The 27,779-nt window shown below is 61.9% G+C and overlaps 1 protein-coding gene across 15 annotated transcripts; it reads right to left on the bottom strand.

Annotated features, from left to right (window-relative positions):
- TMC6 (transmembrane channel like 6) lies at positions 1-27,563 on the bottom strand. Of its 15 annotated transcripts, none has more exons than XM_039501381.1 (24): positions 27,289-27,563; positions 26,528-26,578; positions 25,626-25,779; positions 22,197-22,291; positions 17,564-17,741; positions 16,646-16,779; positions 15,319-15,435; positions 13,937-14,095; positions 13,495-13,600; positions 13,186-13,282; positions 11,928-12,182; positions 10,806-10,990; positions 10,408-10,552; positions 9,295-9,450; positions 8,912-9,087; positions 8,435-8,519; positions 6,209-6,306; positions 5,929-6,024; positions 4,392-4,467; positions 3,907-4,040; positions 3,236-3,412; positions 2,443-2,521; positions 1,489-1,567; positions 1-581 (listed from the first exon to the last, which is right to left on the bottom strand). In XM_039501381.1, the coding sequence occupies exons 5-23, from the start codon at positions 17,617-17,619 to the stop codon at positions 1,496-1,498; spliced, it is 2,403 nt and encodes an 800-aa protein (XP_039357315.1). In that variant the 5' UTR covers positions 17,620-17,741; positions 22,197-22,291; positions 25,626-25,779; positions 26,528-26,578; positions 27,289-27,563; the 3' UTR covers positions 1-581; positions 1,489-1,495. The 15 variants fall into 15 exon arrangements, with proteins under 15 accessions (XP_039357315.1, XP_039357313.1, XP_039357314.1 ...); XM_039501379.1 differs by lacking the exon at positions 27,289-27,563 and adding an exon at positions 27,130-27,229; XM_039501380.1 differs by lacking the exon at positions 25,626-25,779.
- Positions 27,564-27,779: the final 216 nt, after the last annotated feature.

Genomic DNA, 27,779 nt, shown 5'->3' with positions numbered 1-27,779 from the left:
TGGCTGTGCCGTTCACACTCCTAACTCAACAGGGAGCTTAGAAAGAGGGAACATGGTTTTAATAGTAACAAAGCTAACATGTCCCCAGGGGAGGGGCTTCCTGGGGTTCGGTGGCTCCGCAGACACCAGCGGAAGGCCCAGCAGCATTAAACATCACACTGTCAGATGAGAGGCTGGTTTGGGCCCTCACTTTTAGAACCTGTGGCACCAGGTGTGCTCGGCTCCAGCAGTGCCTGACAGCCCTCGTGGCTTCTGGACCCTGTGCCCCAGTGGAAGGCAAGGTCTTGGCAGCCTTCCCTGGAGAGACAGAGTTACAAGCACTAGTACATGGTAGGAGCAGAGGTTTTTGCCCCCGGATAACATGCCAGTGCCGCTGTTGGGCAGGGCCTGGGTGCCAGCACCAGCAGGAGACTGGCTTTCTCCGTGACTCGTCTGCATCTCTCAGTGCAGCCCTCTAAAGTCCGGCAAATCTTCTCTGTCCATTCAGAAGGGGCTCGGAGAGGCCAGGATCCATTCCGGCTCCGGGAGACTGCGGCCAGAGAGAAAGTCCTGGTCACACATTCAGCTCTTCCAAGAGGCTGCTATAGCACAAAGGGAGCACTTCAGTCATTATCATCATCAAATCTCTTGCTTGCATATATATACCTGCCCCTGGAAATTTCCACTACTTGCATCCGAAGAAGTGGGTATTCACCCACGAAAGCTCATGCTGCAAAACGTCTGTTAGTCTATAAGGTGCCACAGGATTCTTTGCTGCATTTATCAAATCTCTATGCTCCTATAGCACCAAGAGCCCCTCGGGTCCTGGCTCCTGGCATGGGTGCTGCCTAGACACACAGGGAAATGGTCCCTCGCTCCCAAAGCTCCCAACCCAGCCTCTCTGCAGACTCTGGTTCCCGCGCACCCCCCTTGCCCTGAGATTGGATGGGGAAACTTGCGCCCTCTGGTGTCCTGGCCGTGGAACAGCAGGGCCGGGGATTGAATGGCCCCGCAGTCACCTGTTTCCCAGTGAGCGAGGCGTGAGCAGCCATTCCCTGTGGTGTGTGTGGGGCCCAGTCTGCCTTGGCTTGAAGTCAGCCGGGAACACTGTACCTGTTTGCCTCTGCCATAGGAAGCTGAGGCTGGCGTGCGATGCCCATCTAAGCCCCTGTTGCGGCCCAGCTGCTGTGGTAGAGATTTTGCTCCTCTGCAGTGGAGCGTATCCGGAGATGCTCAGGAAATGCTGACTAGCTCAGGCAATTCCCTGCTGTTTCTGTTTGCCCCCGCACAGACACCCTTTGCTTTGCAGCTCTCGCTGCTACCTACACAGCCCAGAGCTGTCCTGAACTCAGCTGGGTGGGGGCAGCGGAAAGGACACCCTGTCACTTACAGAACAAGGCATTGAATGAATTCCCCCAGCAATTCCTTTGTCCCCTTGGAGCACCAACTTCCAGGAGCTTCAGGCTGACTCCTTCCCCAGCCCACTCCCATCCACGCCCTGAGCCTCACCTGGCGCTCAGGGGCGGGTTTCTTGCTTCTCATAAATGCGCTGAAGCTTCTGAATGAGAAATATCTTATCCTCCCCTTCCTAGAACAGAAGAGACACCACAGTGAGCAAAGGGGGTCAGAACAGGGCCATGGCCCCCAGCAAAAGAAGCCGCTGTAGTAGGAGAGATGGAGAAACTAACGCTCAGATGTTATGGCCAAAATCCAGTGGGAGCTGCAGGTGCTCAGCACTGCTGAAAACAGGGCACTCATTTGGGTGCCTAAATGTGTGTGTAGGTGTCTAACTTTAGGCACCCATCAGAACCCGGAGTTCCTGGATCCCAGACCCGTGCTCTGCCCACTAGACTACACCATGCACCTCCCATCACGTCCCTGAGGTGTAAGCATGGGGTACAAGGAACCAATGCCGAGCCATTGGCTCCTGTGAAATCTATGTCCCCAGTTTTCCTTATGGCTCCACAGCAGATTACCAATAAGTACCACAAATCCTCTCTCGTCATAAGAACGGCCAGACTGGGTCAGAGCAAAGGTCCATCCAGCCCAGTGTCCTGTCTGCCGACAGTGGCCAATGCCAGGTGCCCCAGAGGGAATGAACAGAGCAGGGAATCACCAAGTGATCCATCCCCTGTCGCCCATTCCCAGCTTCTGGCAAACAGAGGCTCGGGACACCATCCCTGCCCATCCTGGCTAATAGCCACTGATGGACCTGGCCTCCATGAACTTGTCTAATTCTTTTTTGAATCCAGTTATAGTCTTGGCCTCCCCAACATTCTCTCTCCTCACAACTTCGGCTTAAACCTTTGCATGTAAAAGGCACTTCTCTGTGTCACGGTAGGGCCTTCTTTAAGGTACTGGCACAGAGGCCGGCCCAGTTCAGCTGTGCTAGTCCCTGGGTCCCCAGGTCCCGCACATAAGGCAGTAAGAAACAAGCAGCATGCAGCGGCCCCATGAACTCACATGGGCAATCTGTTCCTTCAGCAGGCAGATGATTCTCCGATGGCCTTTCACCACCTGGATGTGGAGGTAGATCACAGCCCTGCAATGGAAGGACATGAATTGCAGGACTCAGGGTCTGATGCATGCCATATGCACTGGCTAGATCACCTGCCATTCTCTCCAACCCGGGGGGGTGGGGGGGGGAGAGGGGGAACTAGGCTGGACCCAGCAGCCAGACAGAGTCCTCCTTTCTCACACACCCAACCTCCCCTCCCAATGAGTTTCTCTGTGCTCAGCCACTTGTTTCACTGCCTCAGGTGCACAGGGAGTGAGGAGTGGGACACACACTCCCCGAGCAGCCCTCCAGCTCCACCCAGTGGCGATGCAGTGCACATGGTGTGATGTCAGACTGTGCTTCACTACTTCAGTGGGGTGACATGTCTGGCCCCCCTGAGACTCAGATCAGGACCCCTTAATGCAGAAAAGGAAGCTCCACCGCTTAGTTCAGGGAAGCCGTTCCATTAGCTGCCGGAGCAGCAGCACCTACACCTTCTGCCAGCCTGCCACCTGTGGTAAGGAGAAATAACAGCTAGGTTCAAAGGGCCGTGCCAAACGAGTGCAGGACTAGTGCTGCTCTCTGGGCCGAGGCAGGAATGCTCCTGAGTGAAACTGTCCTGGCTGACCAAGCAGCTCGAAATACAAGGACTGAACCCCTGGGGAAGTGACGGAGCGACTAGTCTCAGCTACGGGGAGTCCAGCCTGGTGCATTTGCCTGTAGTTTTCAGGCTTGGATTCTGAATTCAGTCATACTCACAGCAGGACTCCAGACACAAAGAACAGGAAGAAGGTGTTTTCCACCAGGTGTTGGTGGATCCAGGTGAACCAGGTGATGTTTGGGCTGGATTTCTCCAGCTCTTGAATCCAAGTCTTCCCTGACTCATAGATGGTCTCCTGCATCCGGAACGGGCCACACGCTTTGGATGGTTTCACTCTGGGCAGACAAAGAGCAGGTGAAAGTCAAATGGCTACTTCCAGCTGCAATTCACTTGCTACTGGAACCACCGCCTGACCTGGGCTTTGTGCCTTCAGGGTGGATTCTAGATGCTACCTCAAGAAACAACACAGGCCTGATTTCCATGCCACCTAGAATGGGCAGCCATGCACCGGGAAAGACTTCCTCAAGCAGAGATTTGATCCCAGGCACCCCCGCCTCCCTGCCCCGCCCCCAGCAGTGCACAGGGCTGAGTCGGAGGCAGGTGAATCCTCTCTGCAGGAATATCCCCTGGCTGCCTTTACTGGTACAGTGCTGAAGCTCCGAGACAGGCCCAGCCCCGGCCCCGAAGAGCAGACGGGACACAAAGGCTGACTGGGACCAAAGCACGGGGAGGCTGGGGGCGGGAGGGAAGAGCAGTCAGATCCCAGGGCTGTTGGCTCCATTCTCTCTGTAGGCTTGGGCGGTTCTCGTTACACAAACCATCTACTCACGCCCAGATGGTGTAGGAGAGGAAGATGGCGGCGCCCAGGAAGGAGGGGAAGCACAGGAGGGTGATGAAGACTGTGCTCATGTGAGATGCGCGCCACGGCTTGCTGGGAGACTGGCAGTTCTTCATCAGGCTGGTCTGGAGATACAGAGTTAAACCAGCTACTAACTTCTGAGCGGAGTGTAACACCCCCCATCAGCCGGCACACAGGACAGATGCTCTCTGGGCTCGGGGAGTCCCAGGCCACCGCTGCTAGTAGAAATGGAGAGGGCGAGAACTGGTGCAGGTGAGGAACGCCTGCCTGACCCTCTCCCTTCCCAGGGAGCTCTCCCCCCTTTCTGGACAGAGCTGAATATAGAACAGGGCGGGGACCCTTCCCCCAGTCCAGCCTCTAGATCTCCCGGCTCTGGACAGCGAGTGCTGCTGCAGCACTTGCTGAGGCAGGACAGCAGCTGGGAGCCAAAGGCCAGTGGGTGCAGACACCGTTACCTTCTTGATGTAGAACAGGAGCACCAGCTTGAGGATCTGGACAGCTGGGAGGAGGGGGCAAAAGAGAACCCCCAGCCTGAAAGGAAGGAGGACAGACACAGGGAAGTTGTGAGAGCCCGGCTCTCCCCCACCCCCCGGGAGCCAGTGGCCCCAGCCAGGGGGCAGCATGGTCACTGCCTTGTTCTCCTCCAGCTGCGGGGCCTCCCACGTGGGCAATGGGCAGCTGCAGGGGGACCTCCGGGAGCTCAGGGGGGCAGGAGATGCGCTCTCGTCCAATGGCAGCGGAAGCCCACAAAGCCACAGTCTGATCCGGCCTGCCCGCCGACGGGGCCCCCCCACCACACCCAGATTGTGCAGCCCAGGGGCCCGATCTGGCCTGCCCGCCGACGGGGCCCCCCCACCACACCCAGATTGTGCAGCCCAGGGGCCCGATCTGGCCTGCCCGCCGACGTGGCCCCACCGCCACACCCACATGGCACGGCCCAGGGGGCCCGATCCGGCCTGCCCGCTGACAGGGCCTCCCCGCCACACCCAGACTGCGTGGCCCACGGTCCCGATCCAGTCTGCCCGCCGCCCCAGGCCAGACGGCGCAGCCCGGAGCCCGATTCAGCCTGCCTGACTACGCCCCCCGCCCCCCCCCCCCAGACTGCGTGGCCCAGGGGCCTGATTCTGCCTGCCTGCCGATGCCCCGCCCCCTGCCCCGCCCCCAGACTGCACAGCCCAGGGGCCCGGTCCAGCCTGCCCACTGGCGCACCCCCCCTGCCGCCCCCAGACAGCGCGGCCTTTCCTGTTTCCTTCTCCACCCAGTGAGTTTCTAGCCCTTGTGTCTACAGAGAAAATCGGCTACACGTGAGAGGAGTGCGACCGGTGCGTGTGCCTGCGTGGCTCAGACGGGGGAACTCCACTATGAGTCTGGCTGGAGTGTCGGCTCGGACACCCAGCGCCCACAAGGGCTGGTGGAGCAGCTGGAGCAGGAAGGGGGCGGGCGTGCAGCCAGAGGCTGGGAACGGGGAATCGCTGCAGGAAGGAGATGCAGGAGGAACAGAGGCTACTTGGAGAGAAAGGAGGATGGGAGAGAAGAGAAACAAAGGGCAGAAACTGGGATGGCCTGAGTGGGGCTGGATGCGACAAGCACTGACTGAATCACAAATAAAGCCTTGTTCTGCCATTGACACGAGTCCTGCTGCGGGTTGCGAGGGAATCGTAATCCTGAACTTACACCTGGCCCCCAGAGCGTGGCCATTCATGCACTCGCTCTCTTTCCATGCCCGCTCCTATCCTGCCCGCAGCCCTGCAGCGTGAGCGCCCTGCAGTCGGGCACCTTCCCGCGGGGGGCGTTCTCGCGCTCGGGGGGGCTGCGTGTGCAGGGGGGTTAAAAGGTGCACGCTGCTCTGTGTCTGAGCCCCTGCCTGTCGCAGCCAGAAGCACCCGTGTCATTTGGCAGCAGCCAATCGGCTTGTACACTGATCTGCCTCTCCTGACTCTGGGAAGAGGCTCTAGCTCCATGGGGTTATGGGGGTTGGGGGAGATGCCTCACCAGGTCAGGGTCTGCCCATAGATCAGCCCCAGCACGTTCCGGGCAATGTCAAACTCAGGCCTCTGCTTCCTCATCAGCTTCTTCTCCAAGATGAGCCTGGAAGACAGAGAGAGACTCTCAAGGGGCTGAGGCCGCAGGACGCTCAGCCCCTGAACTTTCACTTTAGCAGAGATCCACCTTGCAAGCAAGATGTGCCAATGTCCTAGCAAGCCAGAGCTGCCTCTGCCCGGCGGAGCCGGGGAGGCCCCAGCACCAGAGATGGGCACCGCACGACCCTTACCTCCAGAGCAGCTCCCCAAGGAAAGTGTCCAGGAGTGTGAACACGAAATCCATCACCACAAAGCGGTACAGCTCCTGCCCCACCGACGTCTCCCAGCACTGGGAAAACACAGGCACAGATGGCATCAGGGAAGGGGGTAGAGATGGCTCCCTCCTCCCGCCAGCTCTCCCGTGGCCTCCAAGCAAGGTCTGCGAACACCTGCCCTGGGATCTGCTCGACCTGTAGCTCCCTCAACAGTGGGGCACTCCTGCTTGGTGCCGTGCCTGCTAAGGCAGCCGGTGGGCTGGCAACAGTCTCACTCGCTAGCCAAACCTAGCCAGTGAGCATTCAGCCCACGGCACTCTGCCTCTGGGCAAGGGGAACTCGGGACTTGTGCCATCCCCTCCCACGGCAAGGGCTGCAACGGTCACAGAATCGCAGGACGGGCAGGGACCTCGAGAAGTCTTCAGTCCACTCCCCGGCACTCGTGGCAGGACTAAGTATTATCTAGCCCAGGGGTCTCCAACCATTTTACGCCCAAGATCACTTTTTAAATTTAAGGGCAACCCAGGATCTACCCCGCCCCTTCCCCAAAGCCCCGCCCTGCTCACTCCATCTCCCCCCTCTTTCTGTTGCTCACCCTCCCCCACACTCACTCACTTTCACCGGGCAAGGGCAGGGGCTTGGGGGGTGGGTGCAGGCTCTGGGCTAGGGCCGAGGGGTTTGCAGTGTGGGAGGGGGCTCCAGGCTGAATCTGGGGCAGGGGGCTGGGGTGCAGGAGGGGGTGAGGGATGCAAGCTCTGGGAGGGTGTTTGGGTGCAGAAGCGGGATCCGGGCTGGAGTAGAGTGTTGGGGTGCAGGAGAGGGTGCTGGCTCTGGGAGGGAGCTCTGGGCTGGGGCAGTGGATCGGGGTGCAGGAGGGGGTATGGGGTGCTGGCTCTAGGAGGGGGCTCAGGGCTGGAGGGTGGGGTGGCGGCCTCCCACCGGGCAGCACTTACCTCGGTTGGCAGCGAGTGAGGCTAAGGCAGGCTCCCTGCCTGCCTTGGCCCCACGCTGCTCCTGGAAGGGGCCAACATGCCCCTGCGGCCCCTGGTGGGAGCGGGGGGCGGGGGGCAGATGGCTCTGCACGCTGCCCCTCTCTGCAGGCACCGACCCCAAAGCTCTCATTGGCCACAGTTCCCCGTTCCCGGCCAATGGGAGCTGCTGGGTGTATGTGTGCTTGCAAGCAGGAGCAGTGCACGGAGACCCCTGCCCCCCTCCCTCCTGGGGCCATGCTGGCCGCTTCCGGGAGCGGCATGGGGCCAGGGCATGCAGGGAGCCTTCCTTAGCGGTAGCCCTGCTACACCGCTGGAGATTATGATCGACTGGGAGAGTCCCCAGGATCGACCAGTTGATCACGTTTGACCGGTTGGTAACCACTGACCTAGACCATCCCTGAGAGGTGTTTGTCTAACCTGCTCTTAAAAATCTCCAGTGATGGAGATTCCACAGCCTCCCTAGGCAATTTATTCCAGTGCTTAACCACAGTGACAGGAAGTTTTTCCTAATGTCCAACCTAAACCTCAGTTGCTACAATTTAAGCCCCTTGCTTCCTGTCCTATCCTCAGAGGTTAAAGAGGACAATTTTTCTCCCTCATTCTTTTACATACTTGAAAAGAGTTATGTCCCCCTCAGTCTTCTCTTCTCCAGACTAAACAAACCCAGGTTTTTCAATTTCCCTTCATAGCTCATGTTTTCTAGACCTTTAAATCATTTTTGTTGTTCTTCTCTGCACTTTCTCCAACTTGTCCACATCTTTCCTGAAATGTGGCACCCAGAACTGGACACAAAATATTCCAGTTGAGGCCTAATCAGCACGGAGCAGAGCAGAAGAATTACTTCTCATGTCTTGCTCACAGCACTCCTGCTAATACATCCCAGAAGGATGTTTGCTTTTTTTGCACAGTGTTACATTGTTGACTCATATTGATCTTGGGATCTGTTCTGATAATCCGAACCCAGCACAGCAGGGGTGGGAGATTGTCCCAACATCCTGGGCCAATGGGAGAGCTGAAATGAGCGCTCCTCTCTCTGAAGTGTGCAGTCCGGCCATTCAGGAGCTCCGAGTAGCTCTTGTTCCCTCAGCATTCACAAAACCCATTTAACCCTCATTTCTGCACAGCCCATGAGCGTGGGCTGGGTGCTGAGGCCCAGAGCTGCAAGGGCCCAGCTCTCAACAAGCAGAGGTTGCAACCAATTCAGACTGACATTGTCCTCCGTGGAGTATACCATCTTCCGACTCAGCCAGTGATAACACAGCAGGCCCAGGACGATCATCTTCAGAATCAAATTCCTCAAGACGAAAGAGAAAGGGAGAGAGGGACATCAGAGAGCGAGCGATCCCATGCCAGCGAGAGGAGCAGGGAGGGAGAGACAGAGAGCTCCAGTGGGCAAAAGCATGTGAGCTCGCCTGCTCCATTCAGCTGCTCCGAGATCCCAGTGCAGAGTGCCTGGCGGTGGAAGGCACCAGCTGCATTCATCTCCATTGTCCCTCTGGGGCAGCCCAGGCCTGCCCCGGAACCCCCGGGTGCTGAGGAGAAGGAGGAAGACAGAAGGCCTATGGCTCACTGAGAGGGGTGCTCGAGTCCAGGTCCTTCAGGGAGTCCCGGGCTCCCAGTGCTGGATTTCTAGCTGTAGCACAGCAACCCAGAGGGAGGGGAGTACGCCCCACCCCCACCGCCCTACCTGCAGATGGCCACGTACACCTCCAGCGCTGGAGACTCCTGCTTCTCCCAGGCTGCCAGCAGGTTATACAGGTACGGCATCACCAGGTTCATCAGAGACACCACCACAGGCAGAGCCAGCAGGAGGGCTTCCTGCTGGGCCTCGCTGCTCCCCTCGTCTCGACTGTCCTGGTGCACCTGGAAAGCAGGAACCAAGGGGATTACTGGCCTGTGGACCACACACAGGCTCCTGAATCACCTGACACTGGACTCTGACTGCACCAGAACATCCCTAGCCTCTCGGGAACAGTGCTACTGCCCACGTCTCTAGAGCCTAGCCCAGCGAATCAGCCCCCTCCCTGCTAGCCTGGGATGCCCCTCCAGGCAGAGATGGCCAGCACTCACCGTGAGCATGTGTTCGGCGAAGTAATACACTGTGACGACACAGCCTAGGACGGTGCCCACGGACACTGCCCAGGCCAGACTGAGAACCACCATCCTGCCCAGCTTCCTGCCCAGGCTCATTGGGCGGGACTTAGACTGCTGCTCTCCTAGCAGCTCCTGCAAAACACCAACGTTATAGACTGTCCTGACTGGTACCGATGTTGCCAGGCAGCCTCCAGTGGTTCTGGCGCTGACAGGCGGGCACAGCGTTCGCTGGGAATGGGCTGCAGGTCTGGAGCGGCGAACGCCTCCCCGGGAAGGAGGGAGTGGTGGAATGGATCCGGGAAGCAGCCAAACGGTTCTGCAGAGGGGAAGGACCCAGGGCCTTTGGATGCACCGAGGGAGCTGTTGTCCCAAGGGGCGGAAGAGGGGATATTCCAACACTAGGGCAGGGGTCGATCCTTGGGGAATGGGTAACACACCCGTCTGTCAGCTGTGGGGATTCAGGCTCAAATCCTGCCTTAGGTCACAAGTTGAAAGTGACTTTTGTGGCTTCGATTTAATCCCCAGCTTGCCCTGGTCATTCCCGGCTCAGGAGCAGCCCAGGAGTAAACAGCAGGGCCGAGGGTGCAGCGCAGTAGTGAGAGGCACCGGCAGAGCTAGGGGAGGGGGGCAGGGGCGGCTGTGAGTCTGGGCTGCAGGGCACCAGCAGCGCTGTGAGGGTAAACTCTGCCCAGTTTGGTCCCTAGCAGAAGAACTGAATCTATAATATGATCAGTGATATTGTTATAACTGGGGTAGTGCTCATAGGTCCCAGTGCGCCAGGTCCCACTGAGCCCCGGGGTCCCTGGGGCTAAGTGCTACTTGTACACTAGGAAAGAGTTCCTAACTCCAAGGGCTTCCCAGCTCCCTAGACAAGCCAGAACAGGCAGTGTTGCCCCATGGTTTTAACAGATTGGGACTGAGGCACAGAGATTAAGGGACTTGCCCAAGGTCCCACCGGGAGAATGTGGCAGAGCCAGGAGCTGAACCCACATCTGCCAAGTCTCAGGCCATTGTCTGAACCCTGTGGCCAACCCAGGCCCTGTCTCAACGAGCCTGGAGCCGGGTGGAACTCCTCTGCGCAGCACTCGCCTTCAGCTGTGTCCGGATGTTTTCGTTCTGCAGCCTGACAGAGCGTCTCTGGATCACCTTGTAGTCCCAGGCACAGAACACTTTGATGGCAAAGTCCCCCGACGTGCTGCCCACGCGGTAACTCTCGCCGAAGGATCGGGACATGCTGGAAGGAGGAGCAGCCAGGGAACGGAGATTGCAGAGAGAAGGGAAGGAACGGGGGCATTTCTGAGCCCTCAGCGGGTGCCGTGGGGAGCGTGGCACTGGGGCAAGTCAAGGGGCAGAGGTCATCCAATAGCCCAGACAGGGTGGGCCCTGTGCCCAGAGGTCAGGCGGGGGGGGGGGGGGGGGGGGTGTGCAGATGAGGGCAGCAGGGAGAATAATGCAAGGCACAGCCAGCGAGCAGGGAGGCTCCTTACCTGTACACCAGCAGGATGCACGTAATGAAGAAGGAGACCCCAATGGTGAACACGTAGGCCAGAGGCATGTTGTATGGGAGATGGCCTCTGCCAGGCTGGCAGCTGCTGCTGACAGGAGTGCAGGGGTCGTTCAGGGTGAAGTTACTGTAGTAGCCATAGTACATCAGAGTCTGAGTGAAGGAGCCCTGCAGGGAGAGGACAGGAATGGGCCGTCTGCCCCCTGCAGCGGCAGGGCTGGGGGACTCTGCAGGAGCTCCCAAGGGAGGTGTGGATCCCTGTTGCTGGACGGCTTTAGGAACAGGCTGGACAAACCCAAGTGGGTCTCGGGTTTCTTGGTCTTGCCTCTCGAGGTCCCTTCCAGCCTGACGTTTCTATGATCTCTGGGCTCCAGGAACCGTGACGTGCTGTTCAGCACCGGCAGTGCCACTCCCTCTCCCGCCCCGCCGGTCTCTGGGATCCAGACCCCATTCAGGCTAAAGAAATCCTGTGCAGCAGGCCCCATGCCCTATTGCAGGGACGGGGGCGCCTTTCTCTGAAGCGCCCAGCACAGGCCATTCATAGACTCACAGACTTTAAGGTCAGAAGGGACCATTATGATCATCTAGTCTGACCTCCTGCACAATGCAGGCCACAGAATCCACCCACCCACTCCTGTAACAAACCTGTGTCTGAGCCATTGAAGTCCTCAAATCATGGATTTCAAGGTGCAGAGAATCCTCCAGCAAGTGACCCGTGCCCCACACTGCAGAGGAAGGTGAAAAACCCCCAGGGCCTCTGCCAACCTGCCCTGGAGGAAAATTCCTTCCCGACCTCAAATATGGCGATTAGCTAAACCCTGAGCATGTGGGCAAGACTCACCAGCCAGCACCCAGGAAAGAATTCTCTGTAGTAACTCAGATCCCAACCCATCTAACATCCCATCACAAGCCCCTCCATAAACGTGTCAAGCTTAGGCACCTCGCTCTGGGCTGGAAGCACGGCTCCTGCTGAGGAGGGGGTGCAGATCCTGTCTGTGCCTGAACACTGGGTGGCGGCAGGGCATGTGGCTGCTGCCCCGGGGCTGGGGGATGCAGACAGAGGGAGGTGGGTCTCTGAGGTCTCGCCCTCCAGCGCAGTACTCACCGCCCCAGTGAGGAGCTCGAGCCCCGTGAAGAGCCGGCTGTTCTTGGCGGCCGGGGGGTACGCAGCCTGCGTAGCTACCACGAAGATCAAGAGGGTCAGGAACAAGAAGACGTTGAACGCGAGAAGCGTCTTGAGGAAGAGGAAGTAGGACAAGACACTGGAGCCGAAGCGGCCACTGATCTGCTTCAGGGAATGATGCCAGGGCTGGAGGGAGTGGAGGAGGGAGAGGAACCCATCCCAGAGACTCTGGAACCCCTGGAGGAGAACAGAACCCAGATCAGAAAAGGGGGCCAGGGCCAACCCGTCTGAGCCAGCCCTGCAGCCCCTCCAACCTCCCCTCTCAGCTGGGGGAATTACTGCAGTGCACATGCTGCCACCATCTCGCAGGGCTCAACTCCTAGGCTCTAGCCTGCTGTGCTCTCCCTCTGCTGCTCCCAGCCCCTCCGCCTTCCTTCCACTCGGCTGCTCCAGCCAGGGCTTTGCTGAGAGGCCCAGAGGCGCTGACGGGACACACAGAGATGTACCCGTGGAGCTGAGCGCAATGGCAGCTGTGACTGGAATGGTTTGTGTCCTTTAAGCATCACGTCTCAGGACCGGGAGCAGGTGTCCCATGAGCATCTGGGGCTGTTTGGGCTGCACTGCTGGAGTCACCGGGGGAAGGGCTGTCACCAGCTAAGGGCCTCTGTGCACCTACCAGAACGGGGGCCCACCATTCACCACCAGCGCCAGGGCTCAGCCCGGGCAGGTCCTTGCCCAATGCCAGTGACAGCTCCAGGCAGTGAGGACTCAGCATCACAAGGAGAGAACCCCCAGTGGCACTAACAGAACCTCCCCGGCCAGTGAGCTCTGGGCTAGACCCTCCCCTCCCAGCAGCAATCCCGAGCCTTCAGCTTCCCAGGACACGCAGCGGGCCAGGCAAGGGACCTGTTCCCATGGACGCTGGAGAGTGCCCAGGGCCCCCCATCCCTGCGGGGCTCCACCCAGCTCTGAAGTTATCTGAGCTGCTTCATAAACAACGGGGGAAATCAGCCAGCGAGAGACAGGTCTGCAGCAGGGCCGGGGCAAGCTGCAGGGCTCAGCCAGGGGCCACAGCCTGGGCGTGGGCAGTGCGGGGGCGAGAGGCGATCAGGGCTCCTGTCCTGCAGCACGGGACCTTTGACTCCGCGAGAGGTACCAGGTTTCTCCAGACAAAAATCTCATCCGCTCCTCCTGGCCCAGTGGCCGGTGCGGGCATCTGCAGTGGGGGGGCAGGACTTACTGTGAGGAAGGCGTCTTTGAGTTGGCCACAGCAGGACAAAGGCCTCCTGGTCCTGTCGGGTTTCCTCAGGGTGCTTCTGTGTCCACCCAACTCCTGCCTGCAACACACAGTCCCGTCACACCAGGGCTCCAACGCCACGCGGGAGGGGACAGCTCTGCTCTCGGGAGCCCCCACACCACCCGTAGGACACTGGCCTGCCTAGTCACCCCCAGGCTGAGCCTCCACCCCACCCAGGTCCCTCCGCCCAGAGAGACTCCATTTAGGTGCAGGGCAGAGCTGGCACCTGCTGCTTCCCCTGGGGGGACGGACCTGAGGCTGCGTTTCTCTGCCAGGCTCACGGGCATCGCCTGCAGCATGTGGCTCCTCTGGCTGCTCGAGAGGCTCTGCAGCTCCTTCACCAGCAGGCTCTGTGTGTCTGTGGAGGAGAAGCGCAGCAAGGATCACGCAGGGCAAAGCGGGACACCCTTGGCGGAAGATGGGGAGCCTCCATGGACCAGCCCGTTCTCAGCCAAGGCTGGTGGGGAGCAGGGAATGAGATGGGGCAGGAATTCCGCTCCAGGCCATCGCCCCAGCTCAGCGTCGCTGCCATCCCGAGTGGGGGGGCACTGGACACATTGCCCCTCCCCCATCCCAAGGGGCGGGCACTGGACACGTTGCCCCCACAGTCGGGGGGCACTGGGATGCCTGGCCCTGCAGCCTGCGCAGTGCATGGCACTCCCAGCGGGTGCCAGCTCCAGCAATGGCGACTCACCTTTCTGCTCTGCGTGCCCAGAGTCCAGCTCCAGGTCGTACTGCCGCAGGCTGGGCCGTGCAGAGCGGGACACCTGGCGCAGCGGCGGCCGGCTGCTCCGGCGGCGAAGCTTGACTGTGCGGTTGTAGAACTGTGAGATGATGGCTCCTCGGCTGCACCCTGGAACACACAGCCAGCACGCTGGGTGCGAGTGAACGCGCGCTCTCCGGTGCAGGGAGCTAGCGGGGCCGGGCGATCAGCAGCTAGTCGAGCTCAGGGCAGCCTCTGGAACCGGCAGCTCCCCAGTGACAGGTCTCCTCGCGGGCTGCCCAAGGCAGAGGCATCGGGTCCCCCTCCCTACAGCTTTGCTTCCATCTGCCTCATGAGATGCGGATCCCAGCTGGGGGGTTGGGGTTGAGTGGGGTTGGTGGGGATGCGGTGGGGCTGGGGTGGGGGGCACGGTTTGGGGCAGGAGGGTGCAGGTGTTGGTGGAGGTTGGGGGGCTGCAGCCTGGGGCAGACAGGCAGGTGACGGTGGGACGGTATTGGGGTGAGGGCTGGGTAGTATTGGTGGGGCTGGGTGGGGGGGAAGTGTTTGGGCCATGAGGGGAGAGGGGTTGGTGGAGGTTGGGTGGATGAAGCCTGGGGCGGGCAGGCAGGTGACGGTGGGATGGTATTGGGGTGAGGGCTGGGTAGTATTGGTGGGGCTGGGGTGGGGCAGAGTTTGGGGCAGGAGGGTGCAGGTGTTGGTGGAGGTTGGGGGGCTGCAGCCTGGGGCGGACAGGCAGGTGACGGTGGGACGGTATTGGGGTGAGGGCTGGGTAGTATTGGTGGGGCTGGGGTGGGGGGCCGGGTTGGGGGCTGGAGGGTGCAGGTGTTGGTGGAGGTTGGGGGCTGCAGCCTGGGGTGGACAGGCAGGTGGCGGTGGGACGGTATTGGGGTGAGGGCTGGGTAGTATTGGTGGGGCTGGGGTGGGGGGCACGGTTTGGGGCAGGAGGGTGCAGGTGTTGGTGGAGGTTGGGGGGCTGCAGCCTGGGGCGGACAGGCAGGTGGCGGTGGGACGATATTGGGGTGAGGGCTGGGTAGTATCGGTGGGGCAAGGTCGGGGGCACGGTTTGGGGCAGGTGGTTGGGAGGACTGGTAGTGAGGCACAGCTTGGGGCGAGCAGGTGGGAGCAGGTTGGGCCCTTGCAGAGCCACTGATCTGCCCCGGGGCTGCTCCAGCTGGGTCGGGAGGTACGACCAGCCGGTGCCTGGGCCATGCAGCAAGGAGCAGGCCCAGGACTCTTGGCTGTAGTCCCCTCAGCCCACTCTCTGTACAGGGATCAGGCCAGGCTGGGGGCGGGCAGCAGGATCGGAGCCGGGGCTGGGGCCGCGGGGCTGGCTTCCCGGGGCTCCCGCTCACCGATGGTGCGGCTGGGCATGTTGGCAAGGATCAGCAGTGTGGCTTGAGAGAAATCCGGGTGCTCTCTCCTCGGCTCTGGCTCCTCCCAGGCCTCGGTGTGGCCAGCTGCCAGGTTCTCTGGGAGAAGGCAAGAAAATGCACTGAGCTCTGCCTGTCGGGATCAGAGAGGGAATTCCCTGCGGGCTCCCGGGGACAAGCTCTCAGCTCTGTGCCTGGGCTCCCCGTACCCCTCGCTCAGGCTGCACCTGTTCAGAGCAGAGGCCTGGCCCCGAGATGAGCTGCTGGCCCCTGTGGGGCACCTGCAGTGGCATTGGCCAGAGGCACCCCAGGAACAGAGTGCTCCCTGCTGGCCACCACAGGGTCTGTCTGTTCCAGCACCTGGCCCAAGGCTCTGAGCCCCCCTCGTCAGCATCCTTGCCTGAGCTCCCTGGGCCCCTCCCGACAGCTTGGCGACAGGGCTGCCAACTTTCTAATCACACAAAAACGAACACTCTAGCCCCGCCCCTTCCCTAAGGCCCCGCCCCCTGCCGCGGCCCTGCCCCCCACTCACTACATTCCCCGTCCCTCAGTGGCTCAGTCTCCCCAGCTCTCACTCACTTTCACTGGGCTGGGGCAGGGGGTTGGGGTGTAGGAGAGGGTGAGGGCTCTGACTAGGGGTGTGGGCTCAGGGGTGGGGCAGGGGATGAGGGGTTTGGGGTACAGGAGGGGGCTCAGGGCTGGGGCAGGGGTTACCTCTGGTGGCTCCCGATCAGCGGCACAGGGTGGGGGTGGGGCAAAGGCAGGCTTCCTGCATGTCCCAACTCTGCGCTGCGCCCTGGAAGCGGCCAGCAGGTCCGGCTCCTAGACAGGGGAGGGGCCAGGAGGCTCCGCACACTGCTCTTGCCCGCAGGCACCGCCCCCACAGCTCCCATTGGCCATGGTTCCCGGCCAATGGAAGTGCAGAGCCAGTGCTCAGGGCAGAGGCTGTGCAGGGAGCCCCGTGCCCCCGCCCCACCTAGGAGCCAGACCTGCTTCCAGGGTGCAGCACAGAGCGGAGGCAGGTAGGCAGCACCGCAGAACCAGACTTATAATGGCCCGGTCAGCTGACTGGAGCTGCCAGGGTCCCTTTTCGACTGGGTGTTCCAGTCAAAAACCAGACACCTGGTCACCCTACTTGGCGAGCGCTTGGAAGATGGAACATTGTACAAGTAAATGTCAGGAAGAGTCTCAACAAACCAGGCTTCGTATCTGAGCTATAACCTGTCCCCCTCTGTGACACACACAGCTTCTTGGGCTGCCAAGCACCCCCAGATACACCCGTGCAGCATGCAGCAGGTCACTGCTTTACCTCTGCCCCCGAGGGGCAGCTCCTGCAGCTCCAGCTCCTCCAGCTCCAGCTCCGGCTCCTCCATGCTCTGCTCCTGGAGGAGCTGCTGGAAGGAATCGTGCACAGTGCCCTCATCGCACAGGCTCAGATCCGGGCTGTGGGAAACACGGACGCCAAGATACCCACCATGACTGTAACCTGGGCCCCGGCTCAGGACGGGAAGTGGCCAGGTCACAGGTTTGTAATATGCCCGATTCTAGCAGCATCCTCTTGTCAACTCGGCGGGGGTGGCGCTGGGACACAGCAGCCCCTGGCTGCATCCCAGAAGTACCCACGGGCCCTGGCCTTGGGATGTGACTGGGTTCCAAGGCTGCGGAACTGCTACTGTGCAGGGTCATGGAGCCCATGGGGCCACCGCCCCAGAGCGACTCCCGAGGGGGGTCACACTCACTGCCACCCCAGGACAATTCTATCTGCACAGGGACGTGCTGCAGCAATCTTCCCGTTTCCCCTCGGTATCCCCAGGGAGGCAAGTTCTGAGCTGCACAGCCCCTGTCCCCACATGGGGCTGGCAGACAAGTGCCCCCACAATGGAGGCTGTTGCTGCAGCAGCCTCGCTCCACCAGGACACTCTCCTGGCTGGGCCGGTGGGAGCGTCTCAGGGTGGATGGCTCGGGCTGAGGGGCTCCCTCCCATCGCAGACTGGGAGAAGCCCGAGTGCTGCCGTGTGCAGGACACGCTGCAATGGCTCTGTCTGGACAGGTTCCCCAGTGGAGTCCAGGGACCACGCCCCTGGCAGGCAGCAGAGACTACTGCTGTGGCCGAGTTACATCAATGGACCCTGGACACCTCGGTGATGGGCACGTTGGAGGTGCAGGTCTGGACAGACGGAGTGCTCCCCTCCCAGGCAGCAGGGGGGCAAATGGCCATGCAACTGACCTGGCACCGTCCCCGCTCTCTGGAACACAAAGGGTGAAGGAGACTGGCTGGGTCATCTCAGGTTCTCCGCCCTCCAGCGGCTCAGGGCCCAGATCCAGACAGCACCGGGGCCTGGAGTTCTCCAAAGAACACGCTCTCTCAGCAGCGCCCTCTTCTCTTCATCTCCCACTTGTCATTTCTAAAACAGGCCCCACCCCAGAGCGTGAGACATGATGGGACGCCTGGGCAGAGTACAGCCAATGGCTCTGGCGGGGCGATTCCCCATCCCATTCAGCCCAGGAAGCAGGGGCTGGCTGCACTCGGGTCCCGCTGCTGGAGAAGGGTGTGCTAGGCTCTGCCACCTCCCAGGCGAATCCCACGGAAACACGTGGGCTGTGCTGAGCCAGGCGGCACGGCACAGAACACAGCGAAGAGGAAGGAAGAGAGAAGGGGACAAAAGCTGCGATTCCGTCACGCACCAACCCTGCTGTGCAGATAGTGCAGACGCAGCAGCAGGCTCGGGCTGCAGGCCCAGCGCCAGCAGATCCTGCCCTAGGGGCTACTCCCAGGGCAGGGGGAGACTAGGTGTTTTCATGTGGTTCATCACTGTGGTACCTGGGCACCCACAAAGTTAGGTCAAGCAGTGACTGGAGCTGCCGTGCTCTGTGACTCGCTTGCTGGGTGAGCCAAGCCGCAGGCTCAGAGCTCCAGGCTAATGGGTTCCAGCCGGACGCCCAGGGATTGCTGGGTTCAACAGGATGAGGCCAGTCCAGCTCCGGAGAGATCAGTGGGCTCGAGGCTCCCTCTGCCCACAAGATGCTTCTCTCGGAGAGTCCTACTCACTTGGGAAGCCCCACGGCCCCAGTGGCACTGCCTGTAAGGCAGTCAGCAGGGCCCTGGGACAGGGCCATCAGCAGCGCCTGGGTGCAAGTGGAACTGCTGAGGCAGGGTCTGACCCCGGGGAGCTGCAGGGGAGCTCCAAGTGCTGGGCACAGGATACAGCTGCGCCTGGGCCAAGGGCGGCTTTGCTCTGGGCTTGGATTATTAATGCAGCCAGGTGCACAGTGGGGTGGCCCCAGGCTCACAGCTCAGCAAGGCAGTGGCTGCTCAGACTCCCTGACCCTGTCCATCAATGTTGCTATATCCCAGTACAGGGGTCAGCACCCTTTCAGAGGCGGTGTGCCTACCCCGTCCCCAGGGGCGGCTCTAGCAATTTCGCCACCCCAAGCACGGCAGCACGCTGCGGGGGGCGCTCTGCCGGTCGCCGGTCCCGCGGCTCCAGTGGACCTCCTGCAGACGTGCCTGCGGAGGGGCCGCTGGTCCTGCCGGCTCCGGTGGAGCATCCGCAGGCACACCTGCAGGAGGTCCACCCGAGCCGCGGGACCAGCGGACCCTCTGCAGGCGTGCCTGCAGGAGGTCCACCCGAGCCGCCTGCCGCCCTGCTGGTGACCGGCAGAGCGCCCCCCACGGCGTGCCGCCCCAAGCGCGCGCTTGGCGCTCTGGGGTCTGGAGCCGGCCCTCCCTGTCCCAGGGTTACACCGCGGGCGTCCCCCATGGGGAGGATGAAAGTCACGAGGGGCTCCAGAGTCACTAGCCACAGGAATTAACCCCAGCCCCGTGTCCACCAGCAAAGGCTGCTCAGTGGCCAGGCCCTGAGCTCAGGGACAGCGCAGCCGCTCACATAGGGCAGCGTTTTTCACAGCTCGGCACTGGGTCGCTCTGGTCAGCACCCTGACTGAGACGTTAAAAGACCCATCGGCGGTGCTGCGTGCCCGGCTAGGGCAGGCTAGTGCCTACCTGCTCCGACACCGCGCTTCCCCCCGGAAGCGGCCAGCAGTGGGCCTGGCTTCTAGGCAGGGGGGCCACGGGGCTCTGCACGCTGCCCCCGCCCCGAGCACCAGCTCAGCAGCTGAGGGGGTGGTGCCTTCGGGCGAGAGCCATGCAGAGCTGCTTGCGTGCCTCTCCCTAGAAGCCAGGCCTGCTGCTGGCCACTTCCAGGGCGCAGCGCGGTCTGCAGTGCCAGGACAGGCGGGAAGCACCCCAAACGCGTGCCCCAATCCCCTGCCCCAGCCCTGAGCCCCTCCAAACCCAGAACCCCTTCCTTCACCCCAAACCTCTCTCACCCAGCCCCACCCGAGAGCCTGCACCCCCAGCCCAGAGCCCTGACCCCCTCCTGCAGCCCAACTCCCTGCCCCAGCCCAGAGCCTCCTTCCACACCCTGAACCCCTCATTCCCAGCACCACCCCGCAGCCTCAGCCCCCAACCTTCTTCCCCAGCCCTGAGTCCCTCCCACACCCAAACCCCTCATCCCCAGCCCCACTCCGCAGCCCACACCCCAACCCCCTGCCCCTCCCACACCCCCAAACCCCTTGCCCCAGCCCTGGGCCCCTCCCTCACACCAACCCCTCCTAGCCTGCGCACACCCCCACCCCCTGCCCCAATCCTCCTTACACACACTGAACCCCTTATTCCTAGCCCCACCCCACAGCCCCACCCCCCAACCCCCTGCCCCTCCCCCTCACACACCCCAACCCCTCATTCCCAGCCCCACCCGCAGCCCACACCCCAACCCCTGCCCCACCCCTGGGCCCCCCCCACCCCCCAACCCCTCCTCCCCCGCCCACACCCCCACACCCTGCCCCAAGCCTCCTTCCACACCCTGAACCCCTTATTCCTATCCCCACCCCAGAGCCCCACACCCCAACCCCCTGCCCCTCCCCCCTCACACACCCCAACCCCTCATTCCCAGCCCCACCCTGCAGCTCACACCCTGCCCTGAGCCCCCTTCCACACCCTGAACCCCTCATCCCCAGCCCCACCCCACAGCCCCACACCCCAACCCCTCCCCTCACACACCCCAACCCCTCATTCCCAGCCCCACCCGCAGCCCACACCCCAACCCCTGCCCCAGCCCTGGGCCTCCACACCCCAACCCCTCATCCCCAGCCCACACCCCACACCCTGCCCCCACCCCACAGCCCCACACCCCAACCCCTGCCCCTCCCCTCACACACCCAACCCCTCATTCCCAGCCCCACCCTGCAGCTCACACCTGCCCTGAGCCCCTTCCACACCCTGAACCCCTCATCCCCAGCCCCACCCCACAGCCCCACACCCCAACCCCTCCCCTCACACACCCCAACCCCTCATTCCCAGCCCCACCCTGCAGCCCACACCCTGCCCTGAGCCCCCTTCCACACCCTGAACCCCTCATCCCCAGCCCCACCCCACAGCCCACACCCCAATCCCTGCCCCAGCCCTGGGCCCTCCCACACCCCAACCCCTCATTCCCCAGCCCACACCCCCGCAGCCCAACCCCCTGCCCCGAGCCCCTCCCACACCCCAACCCCTCATTCCCAGCCCCACCCCGCAGCCCACACCCTGCCCCAAGCCCCCTTCCACACCCTGAACCCCTCATCCCCAACCCCACCCCACAGCCTACACCCCAACTCCCTGCCCCAGCCCTGAGCCCTCCCACACCCAAACCCCTCATCCCCAGCCCCACCCCGCAGCCCACACCCCAACCCCTGCCCCTCCCACACCCAAACCCCTCATCCCCAGCCCCACCCCAGCCCACACCCTGCCCCAAGATCCCTTCCACACCCTGAACCCCTCATCCCCAGCCCCACACCCCTACACCCCAACCCCTGCCCCAGCCCTGGGCCCTCCCACACCCCAACCCCTGCCCCAGCCCAGGGCCCCTCCCACACCCCAACTCCCTGCCCCAGCCCTGAGCCCCTCCCACACCCCAACCCCTCATCCCCAGCCCCACCCCGCAGCCCACACCCTGCCCCAAGATCCCTTCCACACCCTGAACCCCTCATCCCCAGCCCCACCCCACAGCCTACACCCCAACTCCCTGCCCCAGCCCTGGGCCCTCCCACACCCCAACCCCTCATCCCCAGCCCCACCCCGCAGCCCACACCCCAACCCCTGCCCCTCCCACAGCCCACACCCCAACCCCGTGCCCCAGCCCTGGGCCCTCCCACACCCCAACCCCTCATCCCCAGCCCACACCCCGCAGCCCAACCCCTGCCCCAAGCTCCTCCCACACCCCAACCCCTCATTCCCAGCCCCACCCGCAGCCCACACCCTGCCCCGAGCTCCCTTCCACACCTGAACCCCTCATCCCCAGCCCCACCCCACACCCCTACACCCCAACCGCCTGCCCCAGCCCTGGGCCCCTCCCACCCCCCAACCCCCTGCCCCAGCCCTTGGCCCCTCCCACACCCCAACCCCTCATCCCCAGCCCCACCCCGCAGCCCACACCCCAACCCCCTGCCCCTCCCACACCCCACAGCCCACACCCCACCACCCCGTGCCCCAGCCCTGGGCCCCTCCCACACCCCAACCCCTCATCCGCAGCCCACACCCCCGCAGCCCAACCCCTGCCCCGAGCTCCTCCCACACCCCAACCCCTCATTCCCAGCCCCACCCCACAGCCCACACCCCAACTCTCTGCCCCAGCCCTGAGCCCTCCCACACCCCAACCCCTCATCCCCAGCCCCACCCCACAGCCCACACCCCAACTCCCTGCCCCAGCCCTGAGCCCCTCCCACACCCCAACCCCTCATCCCCAGCTCCGTTGGGTCACGGGCATAAACAATTTTCTTCAACTGGGTTCCTAGAAAAAAAGTTTGAAAACACCACTGACCTAGAGCACTTGCTTCCTTTTTCACACAATGGCCCTGACTTTTCACTGCAGCTTACAGCCAAGGAAGCGGAAACGCACCGACTTGTGAAGAGAAACTGCACAGAAAACAGTCATGAGGAGAGATCTCTCCCACATCCTCTGCACTACGGCAACCTCAACCTCCTTTCCTAGGCGCTGCTGTGATGTGTCCAGAGACAGGGCCGGCTTTGTGAACGGCAGGGCCCGATTCGAATACCCGGCGGTGAGCCGGCACTTCAGCGGCGGGGGGTCCACTCCAGGTCTTCCGTGGCACCGAAGGACCCCCCCGCCGCCAAAATGCCGCCGAAGACCTGGAGCAGGGGACTCGGGGGAATCAGCTTAAAGCCGGCCCTGTCCAGAGAGACACTAACCCCCTTGCTCCCTCTGCCCCGGCAGGGACCCCCTCCTCGAGTCCTACCCAGGCATCCTTGCAGGTTTCCGGCTAGGGGCTCTGGCTGTTCCCAGCCGACCACTCGCTCTGTGCAAAGCCCCGGGCACCATATGTCATGCAGTGCGCGCAGCTCCCAGGCAGCGATCCACCCTCCGGCCGGCCAGCCGAGAGACCGGCTGGTCTACGCTGGGCACTGGCCAGGAGCCCTGCAGCATCTAGGGTCAGTGCTCAGACACCACAGTGACAAGCCTGCCATAGGCGGGAAAAGCCGGGCCTTACCCTGTGTGTCGAGGCTACTCCCCCAACCAGAGCTGGCAGGAGAAAGGAGCCCTCCCAGTTCTGATTCCAGAACAAAGAGCCTGTGTCCCTGCCTGGGCAGCACGTAAATGCAAACCCTTTGTCCTCTCCCCACACACTGCCCCACGCAGCCCAAGGCCAGGGAAGGGGCATCCCCTCTCACCCAGCCCAGCTCCCAGAAGGCCACATACCAAGATGCATTTTGCACCCTGAGTGAGCTGGAAAGTCTGTGCATGGCACTGGCAGAATGAGCCGTGGCCTGGGCAAGCTCCTGCACTAATCAGACCCCTGGCTGGCTGTGAACACCTCTGATCACCTATGCACCTCTCTGCTGAGAACCAGGGCTGCCCCAGACACCTGGGGCCCCCGTGTCTGCAGGGCCCCAGAGTAGCACAATGGAGAAGGGTCAGAAGTGGGATTGTTCTCCCGGCGGATGGGAGGGAGCCCCAGGTCATGCTGGGCGGGCCCTCCTTGCCCAGGGCTGTGTGACTCTCGGTATCGGTGGGGTGTGGAGCTGGGCATGGCTTTGGCAGCTCTCCCCAGCACCGGATAATAGAAACTCAAAGAACTGGGTTAGCTTAAGCTTGGTTAAGGAAATCTCAGTGTTGTGAAGAAAGGCCCTGACTGGCAGGTGGAAAGGCCTTGAAAACCAGCAGGAATGGAGGGGGGTTCCACGAATCACTAAGGTGATAAGGGGAAGTTTCTGAAAACAAAGCCTCTGACCAATAGGGGTGACTGCAGACAGGGCTGGCTTTAGGCCTATTCCACCAATTCCCCCGAATCGGGCCCCGCACCTAAGAGGGCCCCGCGCCCAGTGAGAATCCGTTCCCTGGCTAGAGGCGCCTTTTTAATTTTTACTCACCTGGCAGCGCTCCAGGTCTTCGGCAGCACTTCAATGGTGGGTACTTCGCTCACTCCAGGTCTTTGGTGGCACTTCGGCAGCGGGTCCTTCAGTGCCACCGAAGACCTGGAGTGAGTGAAGGACCCGCCGCCAAAGACTCAGAGCACCGCTCGGTGAATACAAACCCGTGTTGTTGTTTTTTTTTGTTTGTTTTTTTTAAGTCATCCCTGCCGGGCCCCGTCGAAACTGTTCGAATTGGGCCCCACACTTCCTAAAGCCAGCCCTGACTGCAGATGGTTAAAAATATGACAAAAAGAATCAGTCTTAAAATGACCCAACACGGCCCTTCCCCAGTGTTAACGCCTGAGTGAGCCCAGGTGCAATGGAAAAACACCGCAAATGGGCACCAAGGAGGGGAGGCAAGGCCTCAGGGAGAAAGAGAGTGTAAATCTTGTCTGGACTTAGCCTGGAACTTGGGGTGACCTGTCTCCAGTGGGTTCTGGCTGACTCAGTAATTGGCAGTGACATCAGCGGTGGGTGACCTGGCCACGCTGGAGCCGACCAGCCTGAGTCTGAGTGCCCCGGGCTTAGCCCCTTTGTGGGTGTCTTGATCAAATGCTCAGGAATGTTTTGTTCTGTAGGGGATGTAGGAAATTGCTTACTGAGTTTGGCTTTTCAGGCATGTTCAGAGCAATTGTATAAATACCAAGAGGTCCTTGGATTTAATAAAGGAATTTATAGTTCAGTTTGTGTTTCGTGGTTTCCCATATTGATAATTCCAGCACCCAGCCAATGGTGGATTAGCTACTGGGCCAATGGGACCTATGCCCAGGGGCCCTGGCCAATTGGGTGGCCCCCCCAAAATGGCCCCCCCGTAACCCACTCCACCCAGCGTTCCTGCCGGGGAGTGGGGTCAAGGCACGTGTGCTTGTCCCACTCCCCGGAAGGAGTGCCGGGTGGGCAGAGCAGGGTAAGCCCCCGCATCCTGACCCCACTGCCCTGCAGGAGTGCTAGGCATGGGGGCGGGACAAGCCCCCATGCCCCAACCCTATTTCCCCAGCAGGAGCACAGGAGGAGCAAGGGGACTGCAGGCGGAAGGGGTTGGGGAGGGGACCTCACTTTCTGTGTCCCAGACCCCCACAAAGCCCTAATCCGCCCCTGCACCCAGCACACTTAGAACAGTCATCCCCACGACGTGCCAGGCCACCTCCCCTGCCCTACGCAGAGATGATTCAACCAGCACACAAGAATTGTGCAAGAAGCAGCTCAGCACAGTTCTGCGTTGCACAAGGAGATTCTCCCTGGATACTTTTGCAGGCCGGAGCCCGGGGCTGGGCAGCACAGGCCTTGGGAAATGCCACATGCTCCACCCTCCGCAGGACCCACTGGATTGGCCTTAGAGCTGCCCTCAGGGGAGCAGAGCTGGTCCTCTGCATGCTCCTGCCTCCTCAGCCCCCTCTCTCCCCCACCCAACACTGGGCACTGAGAGTCTTCAGGCACTAAGGAGTCAACTGGAGCGGAGTCAGCCCCTTTCTTCCAGTCCTGGAGGAGCAGGAGTCTCACTTCACTCAGCCCTTCACATTCAAACTACTCCCTGCAGCAAGTCCAAGCAGGCAGTGGCTTGGCTCCATTTCCCCTATCAGAGACAGACACTCCCTCTTAGGAAAGCGCTGGGCCCCCAGGTAACCACTGGCCCTGGTGCCTGCCTGGAACAGGCGTGGTGGGGCACCAGGGAGCTGGACACCCAGGCAGACCGGTCCCGCGGGGGCTTGCTCAGAGAGCAGAAGACACGATGGTCCCAGTAGACACAGGCTGCACCCACCTGCGCTCCCTGCTCCATGAGCCACCACTGCCAGTGCAGGAGGCTGGGCACAAAACTCACCGTGGCTCTCCCTGCTCTGTGCACTCTGCGCAGAGGGCTCAGACCTGCTCCGGGGGTGATTTCTGGAGCACCTGGCTCCCGTGGGTGGCTCCCGTGGGGCCCTCCCTGCCTTTGGCCCCACAGCCAGACCAGACCCCTCCCCGAAGAGCAGTGCCTGCAGGGACAGAGGCACACTGCACCAAAGCCCTGCCTGCAGGGTCAGGGAAACTCAGGAACCTCCTGGCTTTGTCTCTCTGCTCTGGTCTGGTGGTCCCAGGCAGCGCTGGCTGGAGACTCCGGACCCTGGAGCTCTCCCTGCAAGTGTCTCCTTCCCACCAGCTGGTCTTACTGACCAGAGTGCCTGGGTGTGTCCCGTTGGCTCCCTTCCCTGCCCATATCTCCCTTCTCACAAGGTTGGTGCTCGCCTGCTGCCTGTGGGGCAGGCATACTCTGGGCTGGGGGCAGCTGAGCCTGCCAGGGTCTGTGTGCACTGATACGGGCGGGAGGAGGGCAGCCCCAACTCCACTCTCAGGGCTCTGCCCAGCTCTCTTTGCTGTTCCAAAGTCCATGCACACCTTCCGCCCCACCCCATAGCTTCTTCCTAAGCCACCCCAGGGCTGAGTGAGCCCTGTCTGCCGGGCTGCTCGTGGCACCCAGCCCCGCGCGCTCGGGGTGGAGCTGGGGCACGCTGGCAGTGGGTGCTACCGCCCCGGGCTGGAGGCATTTCAAGGAGCCTGGCCTCAGACCAGCTGTTTCTGCAGAGCCCATGTCAGCTGCAAATCCCCCTTCTCAGCTTCACTCACCTGCCCGCTGCAGCGTCCCTTGGGGGCAGCCCTGGGTGGGGAGCCCGCTGCTCTGCAAGGGGCGAAGCTCAGTGAGAACCATCAGGCTGGACAGGAGCCAGCCCACATTCCTCCCCTTACCTGGAACGCAGAGGATGCTGGGAGTCGTAGTCTTCTGCCTGTGGTGTCCACCTGGAGGACATAATATGATTTTAGTCTTAGCTCCGCATGCAGCAAAGGACTCGGCAGTTCCCTGGTGTGTTCCAGGCCTGCCTCGCCCAGCCTCAGCGGGGGCCAGAGCCCAGCGGTCCCAGGGATTTCTCAGATTCGGGCAGGCAAGCTGCAGTGTAGCCATCAAAATGGGAGTCAGGATGAAGGCTCAAAATGGAGGCTGGCCATGAGCCCTGGCTGTCCGGGGGCAGGACTCTCCCCTTGGGGCCTCTGGTGCCCCTTGTGTGGTTCCCCTGGAGGGACACTCACTGAAAGTCGGCTCAGCTGGGAGAGCCCCATCCCAGGATCCCTCTCCCCAAAGACACAGCATGGCCCTGGGAGCGAGCACTGCTTCCCCCGGCAGGCCCCCACTCTCTGGAGCATTCCCACCCCGTGCTGAATCCATGATCAGCTGCGCATGGCCACTGCAGGCGGGGAGATGTGTGGCCAGCACGTCTCTCCTTTGCCTTCCCTCCATTCTGCCAGGGCAGTGCCTGTCCATGGTGTGCCACAGGTATGGGCGAGCTCAGCACCTCTTCCCCCCAGCAGCCACGGGCAAGGGTGAGCTCAGAGCCTGTTCTCCCATGCGCCTGCCTGAGCTGAGCCCAGCCCCAGTGCACTGTGCACGCTTCCTGCTCAGAGCACAGCATTTCCCAGGCATCATGAGAACCCGTTTCCTGCTCGTCACTCACGGTAGCACACTGGGAGCATTCCCAGAAGGTCTCATCTGTTGGGGACTCTGGAGCCAGCTGTTTTCCAGGACCACATGCACGAGTTGGTGGGGACAGGCTGCGTCCTGCATGTCACACGCAGGAGCTCAGGGATAGAGTCCTCCTGCCCCCTCCAGCTGATGCCACTCGTCCCTCCCCCTCAGCAGACTGCACAAGCCCCTACGGCTCTGCCCTCAGCACCACAAGGCCTTGGCTGCAGTTTGCTTTAATGCATCACCCTGGTATCTTGCCTTGCAGGCAGCAAAGGAAGCCGTGGGGGCCACAATTCCTGTCACATGGCCCTGAGGCGCTATCAGTAACTCATCAGCCCAGCTGAGGGCTGTTATCACAGCACAAGTAAGTGCAGGACCGGGGCCAGGAGCCAGGGCTGGGGCTTGTGGTTCGGGCACCTCCCTTGTCCCTGGAGGAACCCCAGAGCTGGCTGAGAGGGATCAGTGCCAGGACGTGGGCAG

The sequence above is a fragment of the Mauremys reevesii genome, linkage group 15 (genome assembly GCF_016161935.1).
Source record: "Mauremys reevesii isolate NIE-2019 linkage group 15, ASM1616193v1, whole genome shotgun sequence".
NCBI lineage: Eukaryota > Metazoa > Chordata > Testudines > Geoemydidae > Mauremys > Mauremys reevesii.
Note: the sequence above shows the minus strand (reverse complement) of the source record. Positions and strands in the feature narration are given on the sequence as shown.

Coding starts and splice junctions, on each gene's coding strand:
- TMC6 (XM_039501381.1), bottom strand. CDS start 17,619: ATGACCCAGCCAGTCTCCTTCACCCTTTGTGTTCCAGAGAGCGGGGAC. Junction 10,991..11,927: donor TCGAGCTCCTCACTGGGGCG/GTGAGTACTGCG, acceptor CTCTCCCTGCAG/GGCTCCTTCACTCAGACTCT. Junction 6,307..8,434: donor TATACTCCACGGAGGACAAT/GTCAGTCTGAAT, acceptor GTGTTTTCCCAG/TGCTGGGAGACGTCGGTGGG.